Source organism: Cuculus canorus, chromosome 8 (genome assembly GCF_017976375.1).
Source record: "Cuculus canorus isolate bCucCan1 chromosome 8, bCucCan1.pri, whole genome shotgun sequence".
NCBI classification, from domain to species: Eukaryota; Metazoa; Chordata; class Aves; order Cuculiformes; family Cuculidae; genus Cuculus; species Cuculus canorus.
In genome coordinates this window covers 2777448-2798946 of record NC_071408.1, presented here as the reverse complement: position 1 = coordinate 2798946, position 21499 = coordinate 2777448, and the positions used below count along the sequence as shown (strand labels likewise).

General features: G+C 43.6%; 2 protein-coding genes across 2 annotated transcripts in view; one reads left to right on the top strand and one right to left on the bottom strand.

Annotated features, from left to right (window-relative positions):
* Window positions 1-18935, bottom strand: part of PLA2G4A (phospholipase A2 group IVA) — a 225138-nt gene extending 206203 nt beyond the window's left edge. Inside the window, exon 1 of the mRNA XM_054073588.1 lies at window positions 17423-18935. The gene's annotated coding sequence lies outside the window, so the exon portion shown is untranslated. The remainder of the gene's footprint in view (window positions 1-17422) is intronic.
* PDC (phosducin) lies at window positions 1507-21035 on the top strand. Its single transcript, XM_009565441.2, has 4 exons — window positions 1507-1566; window positions 17155-17238; window positions 18958-19118; window positions 19779-21035. Exons 2-4 carry the CDS (start codon window positions 17178-17180, stop codon window positions 20304-20306), a joined length of 750 nt encoding a protein of 249 aa, XP_009563736.1. The 5' UTR covers window positions 1507-1566; window positions 17155-17177; the 3' UTR covers window positions 20307-21035.
* Window positions 21036-21499: the final 464 nt, after the last annotated feature.

The following is a 21499-nucleotide window of genomic DNA, read 5'->3' as shown; positions in this document are numbered from 1 at the left end:
ATTTGCTGATTTTGGTGCAACAATAAACTCCACTACTGCTACGTAAGGACCTAAAATGAGCTGAAAGCTAAGGATGGACTGCAACCGTGCCTTCAAAGAGAAAGCAGTTCACACTAATTTTGGTGTTATCTTTACCACAGCATAATGAAATTTACAGTGGGATAATCCCACCAGCTAATTCAGGGTATGAGCACAGAGGAAGAACTCCAAAAGAAACGTGCCGTGGAAGAAAGTAAACAGCTCCAAGGACAGCAGGTCCCCCTCTCCTGCAGAGCATCAGTGGCAACGCTTCCCAGTTCTCCTTGGAAGCACGACCAAAATGAGACAAGAGCTCAAGGGCACGAGGACTTTCTGTTACGGTAGCACCTTGCACACGGGTCATTTCCACACTGCCTCACCAGGAGATGCATGGGCATGGACACCAAAGCCAAGGGCTCCATCCCTTCCTCACTTCTGTTGGCATCCATTACTTGTCAAGATTTCCAGAGCCACCCTCCTTAGGGCTCATCTGAGCAGCAGCACTGGGGCAGGATGGGACATCCCTGGTTGCAAAACATCTGAGCACATGCAAGAGCCACAGCTGCAGAGGTGTAAATACAAGTCATAGAATCAGAGAATAGTTTGGGTTGGAAGGGACCTCAAAGCCCATCCAGTTCCAACTCCCTGCCATGGGCAGGGACACCTCCCACTGGATCAGGGGCTCCAAGAACCATCCAACCTGGCCTGGAACACCTCCAGGGATAGGGCAGCCACAGCTTCTCTGGGCAACCTGGGCCAGGGCCTCACCACTCTCTTCCATTTAAAGCTGCTCTGAATTTCACCATTTCTTAACATCACATAAGTATATAATTTATAGTGTTCCCCATCATAATAATTTATAATCATTTTATGAATATTAGATTATTAAATAATCTATGATATATATTTAGTACATATAATATATGAATATAATTTATCATTTTCCCTAGAATCAAATTCTCTCTCCCCCTTTCTGCATTTACTCTGCAAGAGCCTCCTGTTTAAATTAATGAGCAGCCAGCTATGACTGGGTGATTTATTTAAACATTAGCATCATTTCCATGCATCGTTTTCTACTTTTTATAAACAGACATCCTATCGCAACTCAGAAACATCGAAAAGGCCATCAGGGTGGTAAGGGTAGGCTTTCCTGCGTACAGTAACAGGTTCTTACACTCATAAGCCATCTGTCTATCTTCAGCATTTTTAATACACCTTGCTCTGCAACACCAAGGTGCCATCTGTATCTCTCCTTTAGGCTCAGTTGTTTTCCTCCCTTCCCAATTATATCTATGCACTAAAGCCTTTAAACCTCTCTCCAGCCTGCAACTTCATTGGCTCAAACTAATGAACAGAGTTTTCTAATTCCCTTATGATAATCCTATTACCTGTCCAAAGCTATTTCTGCAACGGTCATCATTACCCAGAGATGTAAATCGGAGACCGGGTCTATCTGTGGTCAGTCGTAATCCAGCTCCTCTCCTGGAAACCACCAAGGACGTTTGTCAGAGCTTGGAAAAAGCAGAGCTGAGCAGCTGAGCCTCTCAGGTAGAGTGATTTCTATGTCGGTTGCCTTTCAATTTTTACTTTAGTAGGGGAACAAAATATGCGTTTTGAAGATGGCCACAGCTGCTAAAATTTATTAGCAGTGTATTAAACCAAGTTGAGTTAACTGATGTGGTCTCTTAGAGGAACCTCATCTTTGCCACCAGGCTGAAATGTAGCTGCTGAGGTAAAAACTAATGCCAGATTCCCAGTTATGAATTTGGCAGGCTGGTTTGATTACACTGAGAATAATAAGCCATGAGAGGTGGCATCACCGGTGTTTTAAATAAATACAGGTTTTGCTCTAACATGGACAGTACACGGTGCTTCACTCCGGATAGAGCAGTTTTGGGAAGAGGAAGTGTATTGGAAATCTGACCCAAACTGTTGATGCTGTGCGCTCAGACTATCAGAACTAATACCTATGACTAATTTGAAGTAGCTTTTCTATTCCTTGCATGGAATCCAACCTCTCTTCATTTGATTTTGCCATTGATTTAATTCAAAATGGGATTTCTGCTCTTTTGTAACCTTCCTTTGAGTACAAACCTGTACATAAGAACCTGCAAGAGAACATAAAATGTGCCATTTCTTGTGCTGGGATGCAGTTCTGTGCTCTGTACTGGGGTGGAGTTCTGCGCCCTGGTGAAGGCAAGTGAAGGGCTCCAATGTCCGGGATAGTCGCCAGAAAATTCCCATGTCTGGGTTTGGTGTTTTCAGAGCCTCCAAGAAATTCTAAGTCTTAACTTTAGAATAAACCCTTCTGACTCGGGTATCTTATTTCAAGCTTAAAATTGTTCTCTTGCAAAAGAATGTGTTGGTAAGTATAAATATCGCTGTGAAAGAATAAAAAATGAAATATATTGGACGTGAAGTTTCACTGTGCAGCTGATGTGACAGCATTGATTTTAGGCAGGTTGTAGTGTGTAACCAAAGGTATAAACAATGTGTGAAGAGAAAAGATCAAGAAAATGGCCCTGTCTAGCTGGTGAGCCTGCTTACTTGGAGGGCAATCTGCCACCGACAGCAATGGAAAACATCACCAAGTCCACCGTTCAGTGGAGGTGCTTTACTTACCCATCAGGATTTTGCTGTCCCCAGTGGCACATCTTTGTCATTTGTACTCAGATTTGGATTTGACAGTGGGCATAAGGACAGCTATATTTTCATATAGATAAGTAATTCCTAAGAAAATAACCATGCCATAGGCAAACAAAGAAAACTTAGGATTAGTATTGGTATTGGCAATGGTATTAGTAAACTTAGACCTTAGAGCAACTTCCAGTACCTGAAGAGGCTACAGGAAAGCTGAGAAGGGACTGTTCCCAAAGGCTCATGGGGATAGGACGAGGGGCAATGGGGATAAACTGGAGAGGGGCAGATTGAGACTGGACAGAAGGAGGAATTTCTTCACCATGAGAGTGGTGAGGCCCTGGCCCAGGTTGCCCAGGGAAGCTGTGGCTGCCCCATCCCTGGAGGTGTTCCAGGCCAGGTTGGATGGGCCTTGGGCAGCCTGAGCCAGTGGGAGGTGTCCCTGCCCATGGCAGGGGTGGAACTGGATGGGCTTTAAGATCCCTTCCAACCCAAACTATTCTACGATTCTATATACAACAGCCCACTAAACCCCATGGCAAAATTTCACCTTGGATCTTTCCAACCTGCTTACACAAACTCCATGGTGTTTGCAATCCACAGCTTTAGGAGTTTTCTGAGAGTACTCGACACTTTGTAAAAAAATTTGACCTTTTGTAAAAAAAAAAAAAAATACAGGAGGAACGTTTTGAGCATCACGTCACAGCTGATATAAAGCAGATCACAAGAATTATATGTGTTATAATTCTCATCCTATTTCAGAATGAGATTTTAATCTGCTCCGTGTTATAAATATTAATGTCTAATGCTAGCAGTTCTAATTACAGCACAGCTAAAACCATAGGGAAATGCATTAGGGAATTAAAGACGGTAATCAAAATAATACAGCTTGAGAGCAAATTGTGTAGCTAAAGACGATTGTCATACGCCACTATATGCAGTGACTGCTTTTCAGTGATAAGAATAAATTCATCCCTAGCAGCGATAGATCTTGAAACCATCATGTAGTTCCCTCATTCCTAATTCACAAAAATCCCTACAGGTATTTCACACCTTCAAAAAGCTCAAGATGTCATCTGTCCATCTCCTTATCCCAACTGCAAAGTGTTTTCCTGGGTGAATTACACTATTAAAGGGCATCCCTGCCCAATTCCAGCCCACCAAAAAAACAAAGAGAGCACCAAAGCAGAAAAAAAGGGGCCTGATCGATATAATCTCCACCTCAGCAGGGAAATAGCTTTCAATAAATATTGGATATTCAATATGAATATTGAACGGGCTGGATTACAGGGATTAGCCAGTGCATCGCTGCACCTAACTGCAGCGATGGGAGGCGGCAATTCTCACTACATACAAAAGCTGTGCAACTTCAGAATAGTCTTAAATGCAGAAGACACAAGAACTTACAAAAAATCCACATCACCCTTAAAATTCCTCTCCCACCTTTTAGATCTATTTTCTTCCTAGACCACTTTCTGATAGCCAGTGATGTAAAACCAGAGTAACAAACCCATATCACCTAAGCCATCTGTGGGCACAAAACCCTCCAGACATTGTTTAGCACTCTGGTCAGACACCAGGGAGCAAGGAAAGGGAAGGAAAAACAGGTTGCCTCCGCGACTTGGTATGTTTAACATGGCAAAAGGATACAGGGAACTCAACTGGAGTCTGGCAACCAGCTTTCAGTGCTATTCCATCTTAAACCATGTAAGAGGCTTCATTTTAAGGCATATGGCTAATCGCAGTTAGAATGAATTATACCCTTAAATCTGAATTCCTTGAATGAGCACAAAGATTTAGCCTGAGTCCCAACGCAGCAAAACGTTTCTGACCGATTTAAATGTAAGCTGGAATGTGCCATAAATCAACACAGAGATCTCTGTTCTATTGCAATCATACACCACAGTTTTTGTCTTTTATATTCTATGCCGATGGAGTTAAGTGAAAGCTGTAGAACAATTTTCACAACTGGCATCCAAAGACATAGCAAATCCTATTCTGCTGCTTACTAGAATGAAGGTATTAGAGAACTACGAGGAGAAGAACATAGAATGGTTTGGGTTGGAAGGGGCCTTAAAGCCTATCCAGATCCACTCCCTGCCATGGGCAGGGACACCTCCCACTGGATCAGGTTGTTCCAAGCCCCATCCAACCTGGCCTGGAACCCCTCCAGGGATGGGGCAGCCACCACCTCTCTGGGCAGCCTGGGCCAGGGCCTCCCCACCCTAAATGAGCAAAAAATGAAAGTGAGAAATGGGCTCTACTCAACATCAGGTCCAAGCAGAGTTGGTCAAATTTTGGGAGACTGCACCAAAAATCGAAACAAAAAAAAAAAAGAAAAAATCCCTTCCAACTATTTCAAAGTGAAAGACTTTGTGAATTCATCTCTCCTCTTGTAGTAATTCCTTTTTTTAAGCTGAAATAACACATTCCAATTTTTCACTGGCACTTTCACTTTGGACAGACGCGAGATGGGGACAGCAACAAGTAGAGGAAGGGTGATAAGGCTGAAAAAGAGCTCCACGTATTTGCCTGCCATAACAAGAAACTAGTTTTAGTGACCCAGAACCCTTCCCACTCTAACAGCCAGAGATAACAGAGAAGGAACATGCAAGAAACCCCAGGGAGCGAATGCCATAAAGCTTTTCTCACTCATTCCATCAGAGGAAGGGATGGTAACATTGCGGGAACTTTGTGATTCCTGCAAAGAGCGCTAAGTTGGGTATTAATGAGCCCTCCCAAGTGTTCTGAGCAACACACCTGCTGCATTGTGGAACTCCACATGGTCCCAGCCCCTCCAAGAAATCCAAGTCTCACCACACCTAAGCCAGCCTTCCAAATAGGGGTCTGTGAACTGGATTAGCAGCAGCCACTCCAGCCTAAACTCAGCCGCGCTGTGGGGCAGAAACAGCTCTTAGTTCTTTTCAGCCACAGAGAAAATCGCTGGGTAACCGTTCCAGCCTAGAGCCAGGCAGAAATATGCTAAAGTTCTTAACAAAAACTATTTCACTGATCTTCCTTTTGTTTGGTAGCTTTCTGTGTTGATGAGAACTTCCATAAAAGCAATATGTTTGTTTTGACAAGATTAAAGCGATGCATTCAAATGGCATCTTGACATGAAACGTGTTTCTCTTTGCATATCCTTGCCATTTCAGTAGTAAAACACTCATTCATAATGACACCGTAATTGAAGTATTCTTAAACGATTCCATTCATGCAGTATCTTGCTTTGCATGCAATTAAATATTCTACCTTCATTTGAAACGAAGGTGTGTTAGAATAAAGCCTTGTCACTTTGACACAAAGTATCAAATCAAATAATCACTGTGCTGGGTCCTAATTGCTGGAATCCTACTAAATTAGCTGCCCCCAGCGGTACTGAAAGCTAATCAGACACTCCCACGCTAGCAGGGATGCTGTCTGGGCCAAAAGCAGAGCACATACCAGCTCTTCCCTTTCCCAGAGAACCCTAAGGAAGGCCTTTGTAATCTGTAAATGAAGCAAGTGGAGACTCTTTTGAAAGCAATTGAGATCGAGCCTTGGCTCTCACCTCTGTGGAAGCACACAATGATGAAATGCCCCCATTGACAGTTTTAACTAAACCCAAGTGTACCACGCTGGCCGTGCAGCTCAAGGGTGGCGTCCTCTGAATCCCACTGCGTACGCAGACCTCAGTTCTTTCTTGAGAAGAGATCCCAGAAGGCAGCATTCAGCAACCGCTCACCTTTGTTCCCTCGCACGTTGGATGCCGTCCCGGTTTCTTTTGTGACACATCGCATACGGTCGCAGGCAAGGGTCACGTCTGAAAACACAGCCGGGCTCAAAATAACCTTCCTAAGCCATAAGCCAAACAGGATGAAGTAAACCCTCAGAAAGCGTTAGAAGTCAGGCCCTATTGGATGAGGAATCACGCCAGCCACTGACCCTCTGAGGGCTACACATTGTGCCTCTAGACCCCGGGACTCCCTCAGCGCCCACACTCCAGCCACCTCCAGGCGCTCTTTGCTTTGCAGACCAGCTCTCCAATGAACATCAATTTTTATTCCCATTATCCATGCCTGCAGCCTCTCTGGATTCGTTAAGTTCTGTAGTTCATCCAAAAAAGAGCTTCAGGCCACTGAACCAAGTTGTCTTGGAGATGTCAGCCATCCCCAGTCTATGGCAAACAACACACTAAAATGCATTTAAATCAGATCTTACTTAGGTGACTGAAATCATTTCAGAACATGGCTCTTCATTTATAATAGAGCAGCAATCATTTTAAGACCTAAGAAATTTATTATACTCTTCTGCTTAGCGTGAATATCGATGCGTCATCCAAGATCCTGCTACAGTATTTAAAATGCAGGGATTAATACAGACTTGCTGTCATTCAGACCAACCTAGTGTTTATCGACTGTCAAATGAACTATAATTTGATTTTTTTTTTTTAGAGAACGTGTTGGAACACACCAATAAATGAGGCTTTTGCAGACTGAGTCACATTTCAACTGTTCCAGTGGGACAGTTAATGCTGTAGGAGTCATTTATCATGTAAATCCAAATAGCTATCACGGTAATCTGAAATAGCATGTTTTTCCTCTGGTTTATGACACTCGTGGTTTTGTATCCAAGTCTAATTCTCCCGAAGGGAGAGTGAGTGCTTTTTGCATGTATTCAGATCTTATTCTTTAATAACAAGACAGAATCTGGAGAATCCACAAATTGAGCCTCTTTGAACGCTGAAGTCACAGCGAGAAGCTTTTAGACACCAAACTCATTAAAATAAAATCCTAGAAAAATCAGATTTCGCTCCTTTTAATGCTCAGAGAATCCCTCTCCTTCCCTAAACACCGTGCACCGTATGTGCCTGCCCCTCCATCCGCTTCCCACGCCTGCTGCAGCTCATTCTCCAGCCGCAGGCAGGTCCCTACAGCGGCTCAGATGTCACCAGCTTTATACTCTGCTGCATAAACAAATCCAGAGGGAGGAGAAAACCCACCGCCAGGCACCTTCTGTAGCTGTTGTCCTTCCTGCTCCTGCTCCTCCGGCCAGCTGCTGCAAACAGAACAGGTCGGGATCAGGCGTATCTTACCACGCCAACCCCAACAGCAACGAAACGGGGTTGCTCGGACACTTGGCAGAAGGTCCCTCAATCCTGCACGCCTTCCTTCAACACAAGGAATGTTGTGTTCAGACACTTAACCACTCGTTTCCTACTTCATTCTCTAGAAACTCGTGCTGTTGAGTGCATTTCCCATTCACCCTTAAGATCAGCACGGAGGGAGCGAAAGAACTCAGGCCCCTCTGCCCACACCCAGGACAGCAGAATCTGCGATACTGCTATTTCTTGAGCTCTGCAGAAGCATTTTCACATCATGCAGGTGACAGCAACGCTTCACCCGGGCTTTGCTCCAACTTCTGTCCCTAGGAGGGAGGTAAACCAGCCTTCGAGCGCTGTGCTGGTGTGCACATCGCGCTCGTGCAAAGCAGATAAAACTAGTCAGAGGCAGTAAGATCTCTGCTGATAAGATAGTTTTGTTCCCTTCACTTTCTATTTTTCCCTCTCCCTTCTCTTCCTCCACTCTCTCTGAAGCAAACAAGTTCCCTGGCACCTCCTGCTGCTTGTTAAAAGCCCTTTTCTGCTCATGCTCTTCTCTTGTGCTCAGGCGAATAGCAGAAGCCTTCTAGAAAGATCCCCGCTAGAAGCTGCAGCCACGCTGGCTTCTTGCGAGATGATACAACCACAGCCTGACCATGGGGAAGGCTGAAATAGTTGGAATTAATTTGAGAATAAAGCCACGGCAGTCCCTGGGAAGGAGTCCTAGAAACAACTAACCACCCGCTAAAAACCTGGCCTAGAATTCGCGCTTCAGTTTCTACATAAATAAAAGCAAGTCCCAAGGAAAGGATTTACTTTGCTGTTTATCTGAGCAATGTTTTGGAGCAAAATAGGAAAAGCATGTTTTAAGCCATTGGCCTTTCCTCCAAATTGTGACATTTATTTACACGGTCAGAGAAACTTGTGCAAACGCGTTAGGCGCTGCAGAACTGCAGCCCCGGTTTGCTTAGTTTCTGTCTGCAAAGGAAATGAAAACATTAATTCTCTGCCGCTTTACAAGCCACACGTGAAGCTGTTTATAATTCAGCTGGTGAAAGTTCACCGGTCACAGGATCCAAAGACAGACAGAAGGCCTCTGGAATGGCACTGAGTATAAAAGATCTGTACAGAAAAGGGCTGAACGGAACGGCTCGCTGCAGGAGGAGCAGCTCCCCAGGGCTCTCTGTGGCCACGCGATGGTGTCTGCCTTGGCTTTCACCTCTGATTAATGAAGGTAATACGAGGAATATATTCCTACTGTTGATTATCCTTCAGGAAATTGTAGTTTTCACCGGGATGTCAGGACCATCCAGTGGAAACTCCGTTACCGCTGATACTGCAAACAAGGGGCCAGGCAACCCTGTCGCACACTCTGTGAAGCTGCAGCTGGTCGGGACGGGGCGTGGACGTCCACTGCTTAATCCTTTCCTTTATAAACAGTTACTGCGTTTTTTGGTAAATGGTCAAGTGAAAAAACTAAACCCAAACACTCTGTTGTGCCACATCCAGCTTTACAGTCCACAGGGAAACTTTGCCTTCCAACTTGGAAGTGCTGATGGGACTGCAGATTTCCCATGCCATCCTCACAGGATCTTCGCTGCCTTTTGATGAACACAAACACACCGTTTTTACACGGCGATCTTCCCATTCGAGATAAACACGGAAAATAATCCCCCACGCTAGCGACTTTCACCTTCTGCTCTGCGAAGGGTAAACGATTTTGCACCCAGTAGCTGCACACGTAGCTATCGTGTGAGTGTTAGGAGAGAAGGAAAACATGTTTTTAATCATATTTCTGCACATGTGAAACATTAGCAGATGGTTGGGAGTTCAGAGAGCTGTAGAAGCATCCCAGCTGTCGGTACGGGCTCTTCCCATATTAACAGAGCGGCTGAAAGCTATTAATACATCATGAATACCCACCAGGTAATGCAGCAGCCCAGAGGATGGGAGATGCAGACCAGCCTAACGCAGTCACCTACTGCGCACGGTAAAAAAGCTGAAAAAGGCACTACAGACTCGTTTTCTGCAGAGCCACCGGGAGGGCTTACTCCCACACATCGACTAGATAAAGCTAAGAAAAAACAGCTTCCCTGTGTTGGTGTCTTAAGTTAAATGCATATAACAAGATAATGTGAACAACTGACTCTGTCAGTTCTTCTAAAACGTGGAGATGTGCTTGGAGACTCTCCAACAAGGAGACTCTCCCTTAAGGGTCAGAAAGGGAATGGAAGAACAGCAAGGAGCTGGCAGTCACCACGACCACAAAGATTTAGCCTGAGTCCCAACAGAGCAAAATGTTTCTGACCGATTTAAATGTAAGCTGGAATGTGCCATAAATCAACACAGAGATCTCTGTTCTATTGCAATCAGCATACACCACAGTTTTTGTCTTTTATGTTCTATGCCGATGGACTCCAGTGAAAGCTGTAGAACAGTTTTCACAACTGGCATCCAAAGACATAGCAAATCCTATTCTGTTGCTTACTAGAATGAAGGTATTAGAGAACTACGAGGAGAAGAACATAGAATGGCTTGGGTTGGAAGGGGCCTTAAAGCCCACCCTGTTCCAACCCCCCCTGCCATGGGCAGGGACACCTCCCACTGGATCCAGTTGTTCCAAGACCTATCCAGCCCGGCCTTGAACACCTCCAGGAATGGGGCAGACAATCCTCTGGGCAAACTGGGCCAGGGCCTCACCCTCACAGGAAAACAGTTCTTCCTAGGATCTCATCTCAACCTCTGCTCTTACAGTTTAAAACCGTTCCCCCTTGTTCTCTCCCCGCAACCCCTGATGAAGAACCCTTCCCCAGCTCTCCTGAAGATACTCCCTTCACCAATCTCTGTAACACAACACAGTTTTCTTAGTCTGCTTCGACACAGTTTCATCTTCAATCATCACCGCAAGACATATGCAAATCTAATTAATCTGCCAAGAAGTTAATAAATACTCCCTGTCAAGAGCTACTGCCTTAGCTTGCCCAGAGCACCCGTTGGTGCACTCTGTCCAACCAGGGCGAGTAGGTCCAACTGCAGAGAAAGCACCAGGTCAGTGTTAAGAGTGTCAGAATTAGAAGATAATAAAAATTCTCAAATGATGAGACAGTAGCAAACAAAATCTTTACGCATGTCAGAGAAGGCGCGTATATGCTCAGAGAAAGCCAGGAATGAAGAATGCGTGAGTTTGAAAGCTGTCATGAACAGCTGTATCACACAAATCGCTTGATTCTCTCAAATCTGAGAGAAAGACTGCTGAGGTAGATCGTGCATTGATAGGGAACCTGCTGGCACAGTCAGGACTGCCCTTTGCAGATAACGATAACAAAGTGCAGACGAAAGCAAAAGCAAGAATTCCTAATGATTTACTTTTACAGTTGCAAACACGCAGTCCTAAAAAACCTCAACCAAGCTGGAAAATAAAAAACAACCCACCCCAGAATTAAGTCCTGACATTTCTGAGAAAATTCTATCTTGTTGACTCTTTTCTGTGTGCAATTTTTTGCATATTCTGAGCCTTAGGAGGTATTTTAGGTCAAGCCCAACCCCAAAACAGAGCGCAGATGTTCACCCAGCATCACAAGGTCTGATTCCTCCCAGCCCTCCCCTGTAGGCACTGTTTTTTCGTTCATGGAAAGGAGCAGTAAGAGTCTGTTCAAAGTCCCTACAGGTCTAGATCTTTAATTAACCTTGCAACCAGTTTCAGTTCCTTCCCTTTTCCATAAAATGCTGGCTGTCAATCCCCCTAAATGCCCATCTCCAGTCACTGCTGGAGTTACAGCTCTGACACAAGTGATTTTGGACAAATTACAGGGATTATATGCACTGCCAAACATCTGTTGAGCTTGGAAAAAAAAACAATATATAAAATCTCTCCCCTGGGCTTCTGCCATTCATCATGCCTGTGCTAATCACAGCAATGAACTCCAACTGAAACTCTGAGGAATGTGTCAGTTCTAGACGGCATAAAGATGTTCAGAAATTAAATATGTACTTAAACATCAGCAGAAAACTCTGTCCTGACTTTCAGAGTATCGTGTGAAATGGTCAATCCATCCGACAAATCAGACCAGGCATTGAGGTTAAACATGGATTGAGGTTTATGCCTTTAAATCTGCATTTGAAAACGTTGGCCATTCTGCTTTCGCTTCAAATAGATTTTTTCTTAGCATCCTTCTCTTCCACCCCCTTGATATACCTCACTTATTCTGTTTCCTCATAACTTAAAAAAGGATGAATTTATCACAATTGTAACAACTACGTAACTGCTCCAGCAAACAGGTAACAAGCTCCAGAATGTCAGATGCCGAGTTTCAAAAGACATTCTCCATATAATATAGAAAATAAAGCCTTTTCAAATAAAAAAAATAGGTTAATGATAACTGAAAATTGACATTATTAATAGCAACTAATATTTTTTCTGAAATAATAAAGCAAGTCCTGTTTCAAAATATCTGCATTCCATCTTCCCACACAAAACACACTGGTATTGCGGCACAAGTGATATCACATCACTGATTGATGTGAAAGACGTTGAACTCATTTCCCATTTGAGAGTGAAATCCAGAAATAAATGTGCAATCTGTACGAGACGAATACTTTCTTGTGAGTAACTGTAGGCCAAATTTTGAAAGACAAAAAAAAAAAAAAAAAGGAAAAGAAAGGGATATTTTTTTAAATCCTGTGATTTTCAAGCTAACACAATGCTGAAGCCAGGGGTGGTCACACGGGGAATTTCCTAACTGGCAGAGCCTTAAGGATAGATGTAATATTGGACTGCATCTATTTAAGATGTTTCCATCTGACAAATAAAGAACAGCACAACTCTCCTAAAGCGGATAGAGTGCATAATCCAATCCCATAACCCTCTCAACAGTCATAGCGACCTGCGGTGAAGCTGACAGCTTTCTACGTCACCCCATCCTGGTTTATAATTTTCCTCCTATGCTATGACCTCTTCTTCAAGCAAATAAAGTCCCGTTCTGGTGTTTTGGAATGATGTTTTCTCCCCCAGAGTGATCTAATTACTACAGGATATACTTCCTCTAGGCAAGCAAAGGAAATTTCCATTTATCCACATAATGAGCCTGTCCTTGCACATCTGGACCACACGACACCAGTGCAAGTGGTCGAAGCAGGCGACTGTGGCTTTGAAGACCAGCTCTTAAATCTGTATTTACCCACTTTAATGTAAGGGACCTGATTGACCCTAAAGGCAAAGCAGGGAGCCGCAGATCCCCCGTTCTTGTGGCTAGTGGCCAGCTGGCTTGGTGCCTGACAGTCGGCACCGGGAGCGGATCCCTCATGGAGCTCACAGACATTAACTCAAGGTCATGGTTTAGTGGCAGATAGGAGTGGTTGGAACTCAATGATCTAAGAGGTCTATTCCAACCTAGTGATTCTATGAGTCTAAGATTCACGGCTCTCGCCTCCCCCCGCAATGCTCGGGCAACGGGGCTGGAATTCTGACCTCTGATCTTGACATTGGGTTTGCTTATGTAATGATGCTAATGCCACTTACAAATCTGAACACGTACATGACCACGGGAGGATCTCTCTCTTTCTCTCTCTCTTTTTTTAAATACTGATGTGCTGCACTCCCTGCCCAGCCTCTTACTCCGAAAACATGCAACAGCTACACAACATCCAGAACACGGCATGGAAAATGAAGCCTTATACACACCCAGACCTGCATCTTCAATCGAATCTGAGCAAATTTATGCCTACAGCTTGTTTATAGTTTGAGAAAATATTTCTCATGTTTACTTATTGGACCAGTAGCAAACCCTCTTACTTTAGAGAGCAAGTTTTAGTTATTGGCATTATTCTTTACAGAATGCATCTTGTCTTTTACAGTCTGTTTAGAGTTTTTTCTCTAATTTCCTTCCCTTCTGTAACTATAACTTACTGCTAGAAGACACTATTTTTGCATTTATAGCTGCAATCTCTTCGAAGGATTAAGTAAGCCGTCTTTACAAATACACAGGCACAATGCTCTCCTCCTGAGCTAGCTCAGAAATTCAATATGTATAAGAGAAAATGATTAAAAAAATTGTAGTTTTGGATAAACAGAAAACTCTGTGAAGGCCAAAGGCACAAAATATTTTTTACTAAGTGGAAAGCATTCCTACATATCAGATAAAAAGGAAACATTTTATTAAATGGTCAATTCTACCCTGCAGCGAGGCTGGCCCACCTGACAACAGAAGGGTGAGCATCAGTAATAGGAATTGTTATTCTTAAGCTACAACAGATCCAAAGCTCATAGAAACCAAACAGCAGCTTCAGGCACACACTTAGGATTTCGGCTCTTTTCTTGCTGCAGAAGTGACTTTTGGGACACAGAAAGGTCTGAAATCTTCTCTATGAAGAAACTAATTTTTACTTAGTAGGCACGGTGGCATTGAGCTGGTGGTTGGACTGGATGAGCTTAGAGGTCCTTTCCAAGCTTAACAATTCTACGACTCTGTGACATGTACTCCACGAGGCACTTGGGCTGATGCTGGTCTAAGGGTGTTGTATTAACAGACAACCTGAATGAACTCCCAAAAGACAGCACTGTCATTCAAATAATTAGAACCCATTTGTAGGTGCGTGCACGAACATCAGCGCTGCAGTCTGTTCAGGGGGGGGCTGCAAAGTACAGCTGCTCCTACGAGAGCTGCTGTCTCATGTCAAGGACAGCTCTAGCTGTCCCCAAGCTGGGCACACCAGATTCCAGTGTGCCTGCAAAGCCAGGAAGGTGGGAACTTTAGATCTGAGCCATCATCTGATGGGTCGTTACCAACTGCTCTACCACACTGTCTGCTTTACTGTCTCAGCACCACGCAGAGACATTTCCTCGTGGAGGTACTTGCCCAATGTGCTCCAGTTCTAGAAGCACCCACATTTCTCCAAACATCAGGAACCTAATTTTCTCTTTGAAAAATGTTCTTATATGCTGAGTATGTAGAATACCACCCCAGAAAACTCCAATCAGTAACAAAAAACCTCATGTGAACCCTTCACAAGGATTTCCTACCCTGTTGATTGCGTATTTTTGCCCACACACGAAACGCAATAGCTTACACCTTCTTCCACTATACTTTCTTGAAAGGAAGAGTAGGTGCTACAGTGTGTTCCCACGGATCATCTTGCCGTTACATGTTCATGTGCCCTTGTCCTCAGGTGCCAAATTGGGAAACATCTGACTTGGACAGCCTAATACTCACAGCTCCAAAACAAGAACGATAAATATTTATAACTGCGCAGAAAGAAGAACAGTTTGCGTGACTTGCTTCAGGCTCACAGCCTGACTTAGTCACAGCGCTGAGATTAAGTTGCAGGAGTTCCCAGCTCGCAGGTCCATGGTCAGGTTACCAGCCTGTGCATTGCCAGGATCATTGCCTTATGCCACGCTGCAAAAGATGGTGAAATGTAGCTTTCCACACCATTATGATCCACCTAATCGTTTTAGATTTATTAGCTACAGCAGATCAGTAATAAACCTTATAGAGAGCTTTCATTTGTTAAGCAACCGGTTCCCATCTCTACCATTCCACCAAAAGCATGGTTTGAGCCTACAACAGACTGCTTAAGTTTCATATTCTGTATTTTTAGTGCCTTTCAGGGCTAAAAAGCCATAAAACAGCAAAGCATGCAGAGAACCAAACTCTCTCTTTCCTTATGGATCAAAAAATATAAGACAGAAGGGTTTTTTGTAGATGTTGATGCAAGTCACAGGAATGACTTGCAAGGCTTCAACCCTGCATAGTCACACAGCCGTCCATCCCTGACACGGCCAAAGTTTTGCCTAAGTGAGAAGGCTGAGCTGCATATTTCTATTTCAGAATTGATTGAACAGCAATGCATCCAGTAATCTTGATCCATGTTCTGACAACAGTCAATCTACAGATCTATCTATATAAAGAATTCAGACTAATAATGTGTAATTATATGTGTAATTCATTACCTGTTTTTCTTCCAAACTTGCTTGCAACACTTCCCGAGTTTTGATTAACTGCCACGAGTGCACGTACGGAATAATTTATTCTCACGTTCACTGATCAGCTTTCATCCCAATATACACACAAATCAGATTCCTTGTGTCTTGCTCAGTTGTTATTCTACTTCATTCTTGATGCTGGTAAAAATGAAGGCGCATTTCCTCTTGTGCATACGTGCTGCAACACTAACATCACTTTAACACACATTTAAGTTTTTAAATACGGCATTCGTGGCACGATAACATCTTAGCATTTGCTTCACGATGGGATTTACTGTGAAGTCAAATAAAGCTTACCCTAACATCTAAAACTAGTCCAGATTAAATGGGAGCACTCAAGTCACGTGCCTTAAGACTGCAGTGGACAGTGACATTAGAATTACAGTTTTCAGCTAAAACGGAAACTTGTGACTGACAGCCAACAGGAGAAAAGACTCAGCAGTAGGTGGTGGCAGAGCTGATGTAGAGGGCTATGTAGGTGTCTATCAACAGTTTAGTGAAAATGCACATGAAGACGTGGTACTTTTCTCCCCCTGTATATCCTCCTGAAACAGCTCTTTGCAAGAAAGCTGCAGGACACCAAGAACATTTACTGTGACTTCCAGGAACCAGCAGAACATTAGCCTGACCTTGAGAGCTTGATGCTCTCTGGCCAAACCCCACTGCCCTGCAATGCACCACCCAGCCCGGCTCCTCTTGCCGACGGCAATACATGAAGGGAAACCTCTCTTCTTCCCCTAAACAGCAGTGGTTCCACTTCACCCCTCAAAAACTCCACCAGAAAAGACAAAAAGGGTGTTGCTTGAGTATCGCTTTATCACGGTGCCCTGTGACTGCTGCCTCTGGCTCCTTGGCCTTATTTAGCGAACGGGTGGAGCAAGAAAGTGATTTTGATTTATAACTCTTGTGATGTTTTATGTAACAAACACGGCCCAACCAGTACAAGCAGTCAATCCCCATGATGTTCAGAGGTCTCTTGCCCAACAGGTTCAAATACTTGGCTCCATATCATGTATGAGAAATGAGCAGTTCAGGCAATCCTTAGAAACAGGGCTTGGAAAATTATCAGGTTCCCAATTCCAAGGGGGGGGTATGAAAAAAAAAAACCAAAAACACCGAGAAAATACTCACTACACATTCCTATTGCGACAGTTTTACAACCACTATTTCACTCTATATTCTCCGATGACTGAGAAGAAACAGCATAATAAAGAAACCCTCGCCCAGGCACTTTCTGTAAGAATCTGGCCAGAAATCTTTTTAAAGAGCCTAACATCTATCCTAATTGCTTTTAATGAGACGATGAGAAGCTCTACAATTATCATGTGCATTTTGATCTTCGCTGCTAGCCAGCAGCCGCTTGAAATGACACACTGCGCTGTACCTGCTTATCCCTTTTCCATCCTGTTATTAATAATTTTCCTTTTTGAACTTGCAGCATCTCCTACTCCAGTCACCAAAATGGAAGAAAATGCCAACGCCAGCTTTGAAGAAGATTTCGAAGGACAGGCGACACACACAGGCAAGAAAATTAACTGCATTTTTTTTTTCTCCTAATAAGCTAAAACATCCCTGTCCACTGGGGAAGCCCAGCATTCGAGTAGATCCAATTAGTTTGCCAACCCCTTTGCACAGAAACGTAGGCTCCAAAGCCAAGGAGAACATACTTTGGAGTGACACCCCCCCGAAGGGCAGGTAACACCAACCTGATCTTTGTGCCAATCCTCCTCACACCTGAAGCAAACAGCAAATGCAGCAGACACCTGAAGAAGCCATCAACAGCAACATCCCAATGCAGTTCGTGTCGGTTTATTGCTTGTCATGAACAATGGCCTTTCTCCTTCTGGGGAATAAAAGAGCAACAAAACACACACCCACGTGCTCGAATTAGTTATGAGGTTTCACTGTAAAGGCTGAATTATTTTGTCCTTCTTATAAAAGGAACACTCGGTGAGTGCCATAAGCGAACCTTTAAATCCTTCTGGCAAAGACAGCTTTAAAAGTTTTAAAAGCATCCTTGCTCAGAATCACAATTCTTTTTAACCCAGCACTCAATTACCATGATTTTTATGAGTTCTGACATTGCATTCAGCTCTACAGACAGGTATCACTTCATCCCACCCCACCAACAGGTGCATATGGCAATCCACCCCTCCCTGTGCTCCAGAGGCTTCTTTTTCTTTGTCCTATAATAAACGTAGCTCTTGTAACTTTCTGGGCTGCTTTTCCAACCAGCATTGCTGCTGTTGGCCAAGATAATCATTTATATACAAACTATTTCAGGAGACCCAAATGCAGGGCGCTACAACCGCAGCCAGGCTTCAAAACAGTTTTAGAAATCAGGCTACCGTAATGCTATTGCTATGCCAAGAGGCTCAGGCTAATTCCTGCTTTGGAACCCCGTTTGCCAACAATCCGGTCACCTTCCCTTTCCACCGAGTGGTGTAGCACCTCTAGCCACCACTTCAAGATGTTGAAATTTAATCCAAAAGAGAGTGTGGCAACACCACATCTCTCTCACAATAGCAAGAGCTGCTTACCTAACCTCTTCTAAATTTTCCATAGAAATAAACTTCACCTCTGAAGACATTAAAATATTCCTTGTTTTTGCTTTACAACCTAAGATGCTGATTAAAATGTTGCATTTTGAAAAACACCTCTTGAATTTTGAAATTGTTTTCTTTCCCCATTTCAAAATGTATTTGCTTTAACCAACCAGCTCCACACCAAGCCCTGCATTACAATCCAAATTCTCGCAGCATTTGCGTTTCAGGTTATTCCTCCAGCAGAACAGGTATGGGTCTAAAAAAAAGATATCTCCAGTATCGTGTAATCTTAGTTTCACCATAAGTCCTTACGCTTGTTATGTATTAAAATACACTGTCTAAAGAGAAATGCAAATATACATCTACGAAACACAAGCTTTGGCAACAGGTTCTAACAGGCTTCGACATCCTTGACCTTGAACTACTCATGTAGCTCACCAAAATCCTTTTACAGGATCCAGGCAGGAACCAGACCACCAAAGGGATCCAGGTTTGAAAAGACCTCTTTCATTTAGAGGTTAATGTAATGTATTGGTTCCAAAGCTCTGGGTTTTGGCACTCCTGGAGAATGCTCTGGAAGGAAGAGTGGTGGATGGATAAACGCTGGCATAGAAGGACAAACCGGCAAAGAGCATAAGATTCTTAAGACAGCTTCTTGTTGTGGGCAGGTTCTCATCTTGCTTCATCTCTCTTAGGGCCCAAAGGCGTGATCAATGACTGGAGGAAGTTTAAACTAGAAAGCAAAGACCTAGACTCCTTACCCTTGAGCAAGAAAGAAATTTTGAGACAAATGTCTTCACCCCACAGATCTTTCAGTAAAGATGATAAGGACACCCGAGAGAGATTCTGTCGTAAGGTAAGAAAAGCAAAACCCATTAATTTTGATTCTCTATAAAACATACCAGTTATGAGCTGGAATATCCTGAATTTGCCAGACTAATTCCTTTGCAGCTTAGCAGAGCTCACTCAATATAGACAGAACAAATGCCCATCCAACCACGTATGTAGTCCTCTCTCAAGCAAAGCCCATCTGCAGTAAACGCGGCAGTATATTTCACGTATCACACAACAGAGTATGACCTTTCTTCCCCCCTTCCCTGCCTCCATGCTCGATCTTTGGTTAAGGCAATGGAAAATTTTTAACACGTTTGAAAACCTACTAGGCAGGTTAGAGCTCTGAGTCTGAACGGCACTCGTTACCATCTATCACCTCTGAAAGGGGGGGACCCAACCCTACCAGGAATTAAACATCAATCCCACCACAGTCACTGGCAAAATCCCCACCAACTCTGAAAGATTCCGGCAACTGTCTTCGATATCATCATGCTGACATGCAAGTGTTGAGAGAGGATCTTCACCCATGTCTGGAAGGGACCTGTCAGAGCCACAGTAGGCAGGGACTGCTCCTCCGGCTAAGCTTTCAATGTGAAACGCTTTAGAGAGCAACTTCCTCTCCTCCCATTTCATTGCCAACAGATCGCCACTTATTAATATAACATTCTCTCGTTATTTACAGATGAGCATGCAGGAGTATGAATTAATTCACGATGAGCAAGAAGACGAAAGCTGCCTACAAAACTACCGCAAACGCTGCATGCAGGATATGCACCAGCGGCTGAGTTTTGGGCCAAAATATGGTTATCTGTGCGAGCTGCAAAACGGGGAACAGTTCCTGGAGGCCATCGAGAAAGAACGTAAAACTACCACTGTCATCGTCCACATTTATGAAGATGGCATCAAGGGCTGCGATGCTCTCAACAACAGCTTGACCTGTCTGGCGGCTGAGTATACCACTGTGAAGTTCTGCAAGATTAAGGCCTCCAACACGGGGGCTGGAGACCGCTTCTCAAACGACGTGCTTCCCACCCTACTTGTCTATAAGGGTGGGGAGCTCCTGAGCAACTTCATAAGCATTTCTGAACAGTTCAATGAGGAGTTTTTTGCTGTGGATGTGGAGTCTTTCCTAAATGAGTATGGGCTGCTACCTGAAAGGGAGCTTCCAGCACTGGGAAATGGCAACACAGATGAGCAAGATGTTGAATAACTGGAGAGCCATAGTCCTCACAGTCTCCCTTTCCTCTTCAGAATGTTGTAAATCCACTTCAGTAACACCCATCTCATTTAGAGAAGGCTGTCTTTGCTAACTTATTTGTAAGATGCACATACATAAACATTGTTTAACTGTTAGTAAGTGAATTTTACTTAAAACACAGACAACTGGCAGTCCTGTACATCACTTTTGCTATGCCACTCACAAGTAATAGGAAGAACAGGAGATACTATTGGCAATCTCTAAGAAACTAAGGACAAAAAGAAACTAAAAACTGAGGGCCTGTCCGTGCCTCCATTAAGCACGAGAACAACTTAATTTCAACAGGAACAGGACTGATCCATCCCATACAAAAAAAGCCGTCTCCATGCTCTGGAATTACGGCAAGTCCTGGCTCCTCAGATTCACTTGTACCAACTTCAGTAGAAAGAAGACTTCACCCAGAAGTTTTAAGGACAAACAAATATCCCAAAGTCCTTGCGCTCCAAGATAGCTCAGGTATCTAGGACATTATTTTCCACTTCTGCATTCAACTTCCGATACTCATGAGGACACAGGAGTTAGCTCAGTGCTTCTGTAAGTTTGCCACCCAGACAGCTTGCACAGATTTATCAGTTAATTGCAGTTCCTTGTTGCTCCATATTTTGACCAGTAATGTTTAAAATGTCTGTGAGTTACTGAAAAAGTATATTGTGCTAATGTAGTAACTCTGAATAAAGCCGCACAGCTCTCAAATCCTGCCACTGGAAGCGTGAAATATGTTGGTAGTATATAACCTTAACATTAAAACATGAAAAAAAAGTTCACATTCATTAGACGTGTACTAAAATCAAAATTTTAAGTTTTGCTAAAGGGATGTTGCTGAGAACCGCAGTTGGACAGTCCGGCTGAGAAGGAGGCACAGAGTAAACTCACTATAAAACTTCCTCTGTCCATCTGTAGGTGTAGAACAAGCCATGATCTCCAGTTTTGATGCAAGACAACAAAACATTGGGAACATTTCAAAGCCGCCTTTTGCACACTGCAAAGCTGAAGGCTGCATTTTACTCTGAGGGCAGAAATATCTGTATCTCACTCTGAGAACAGAAATATCTACACGTTAACTGCCATATTTTGAAGCATGTTATAAAATTCATCTCTTTTTCCAGACAGCACCCAGTCTCCCCTGGAATCAGCTGCTTCTCCAT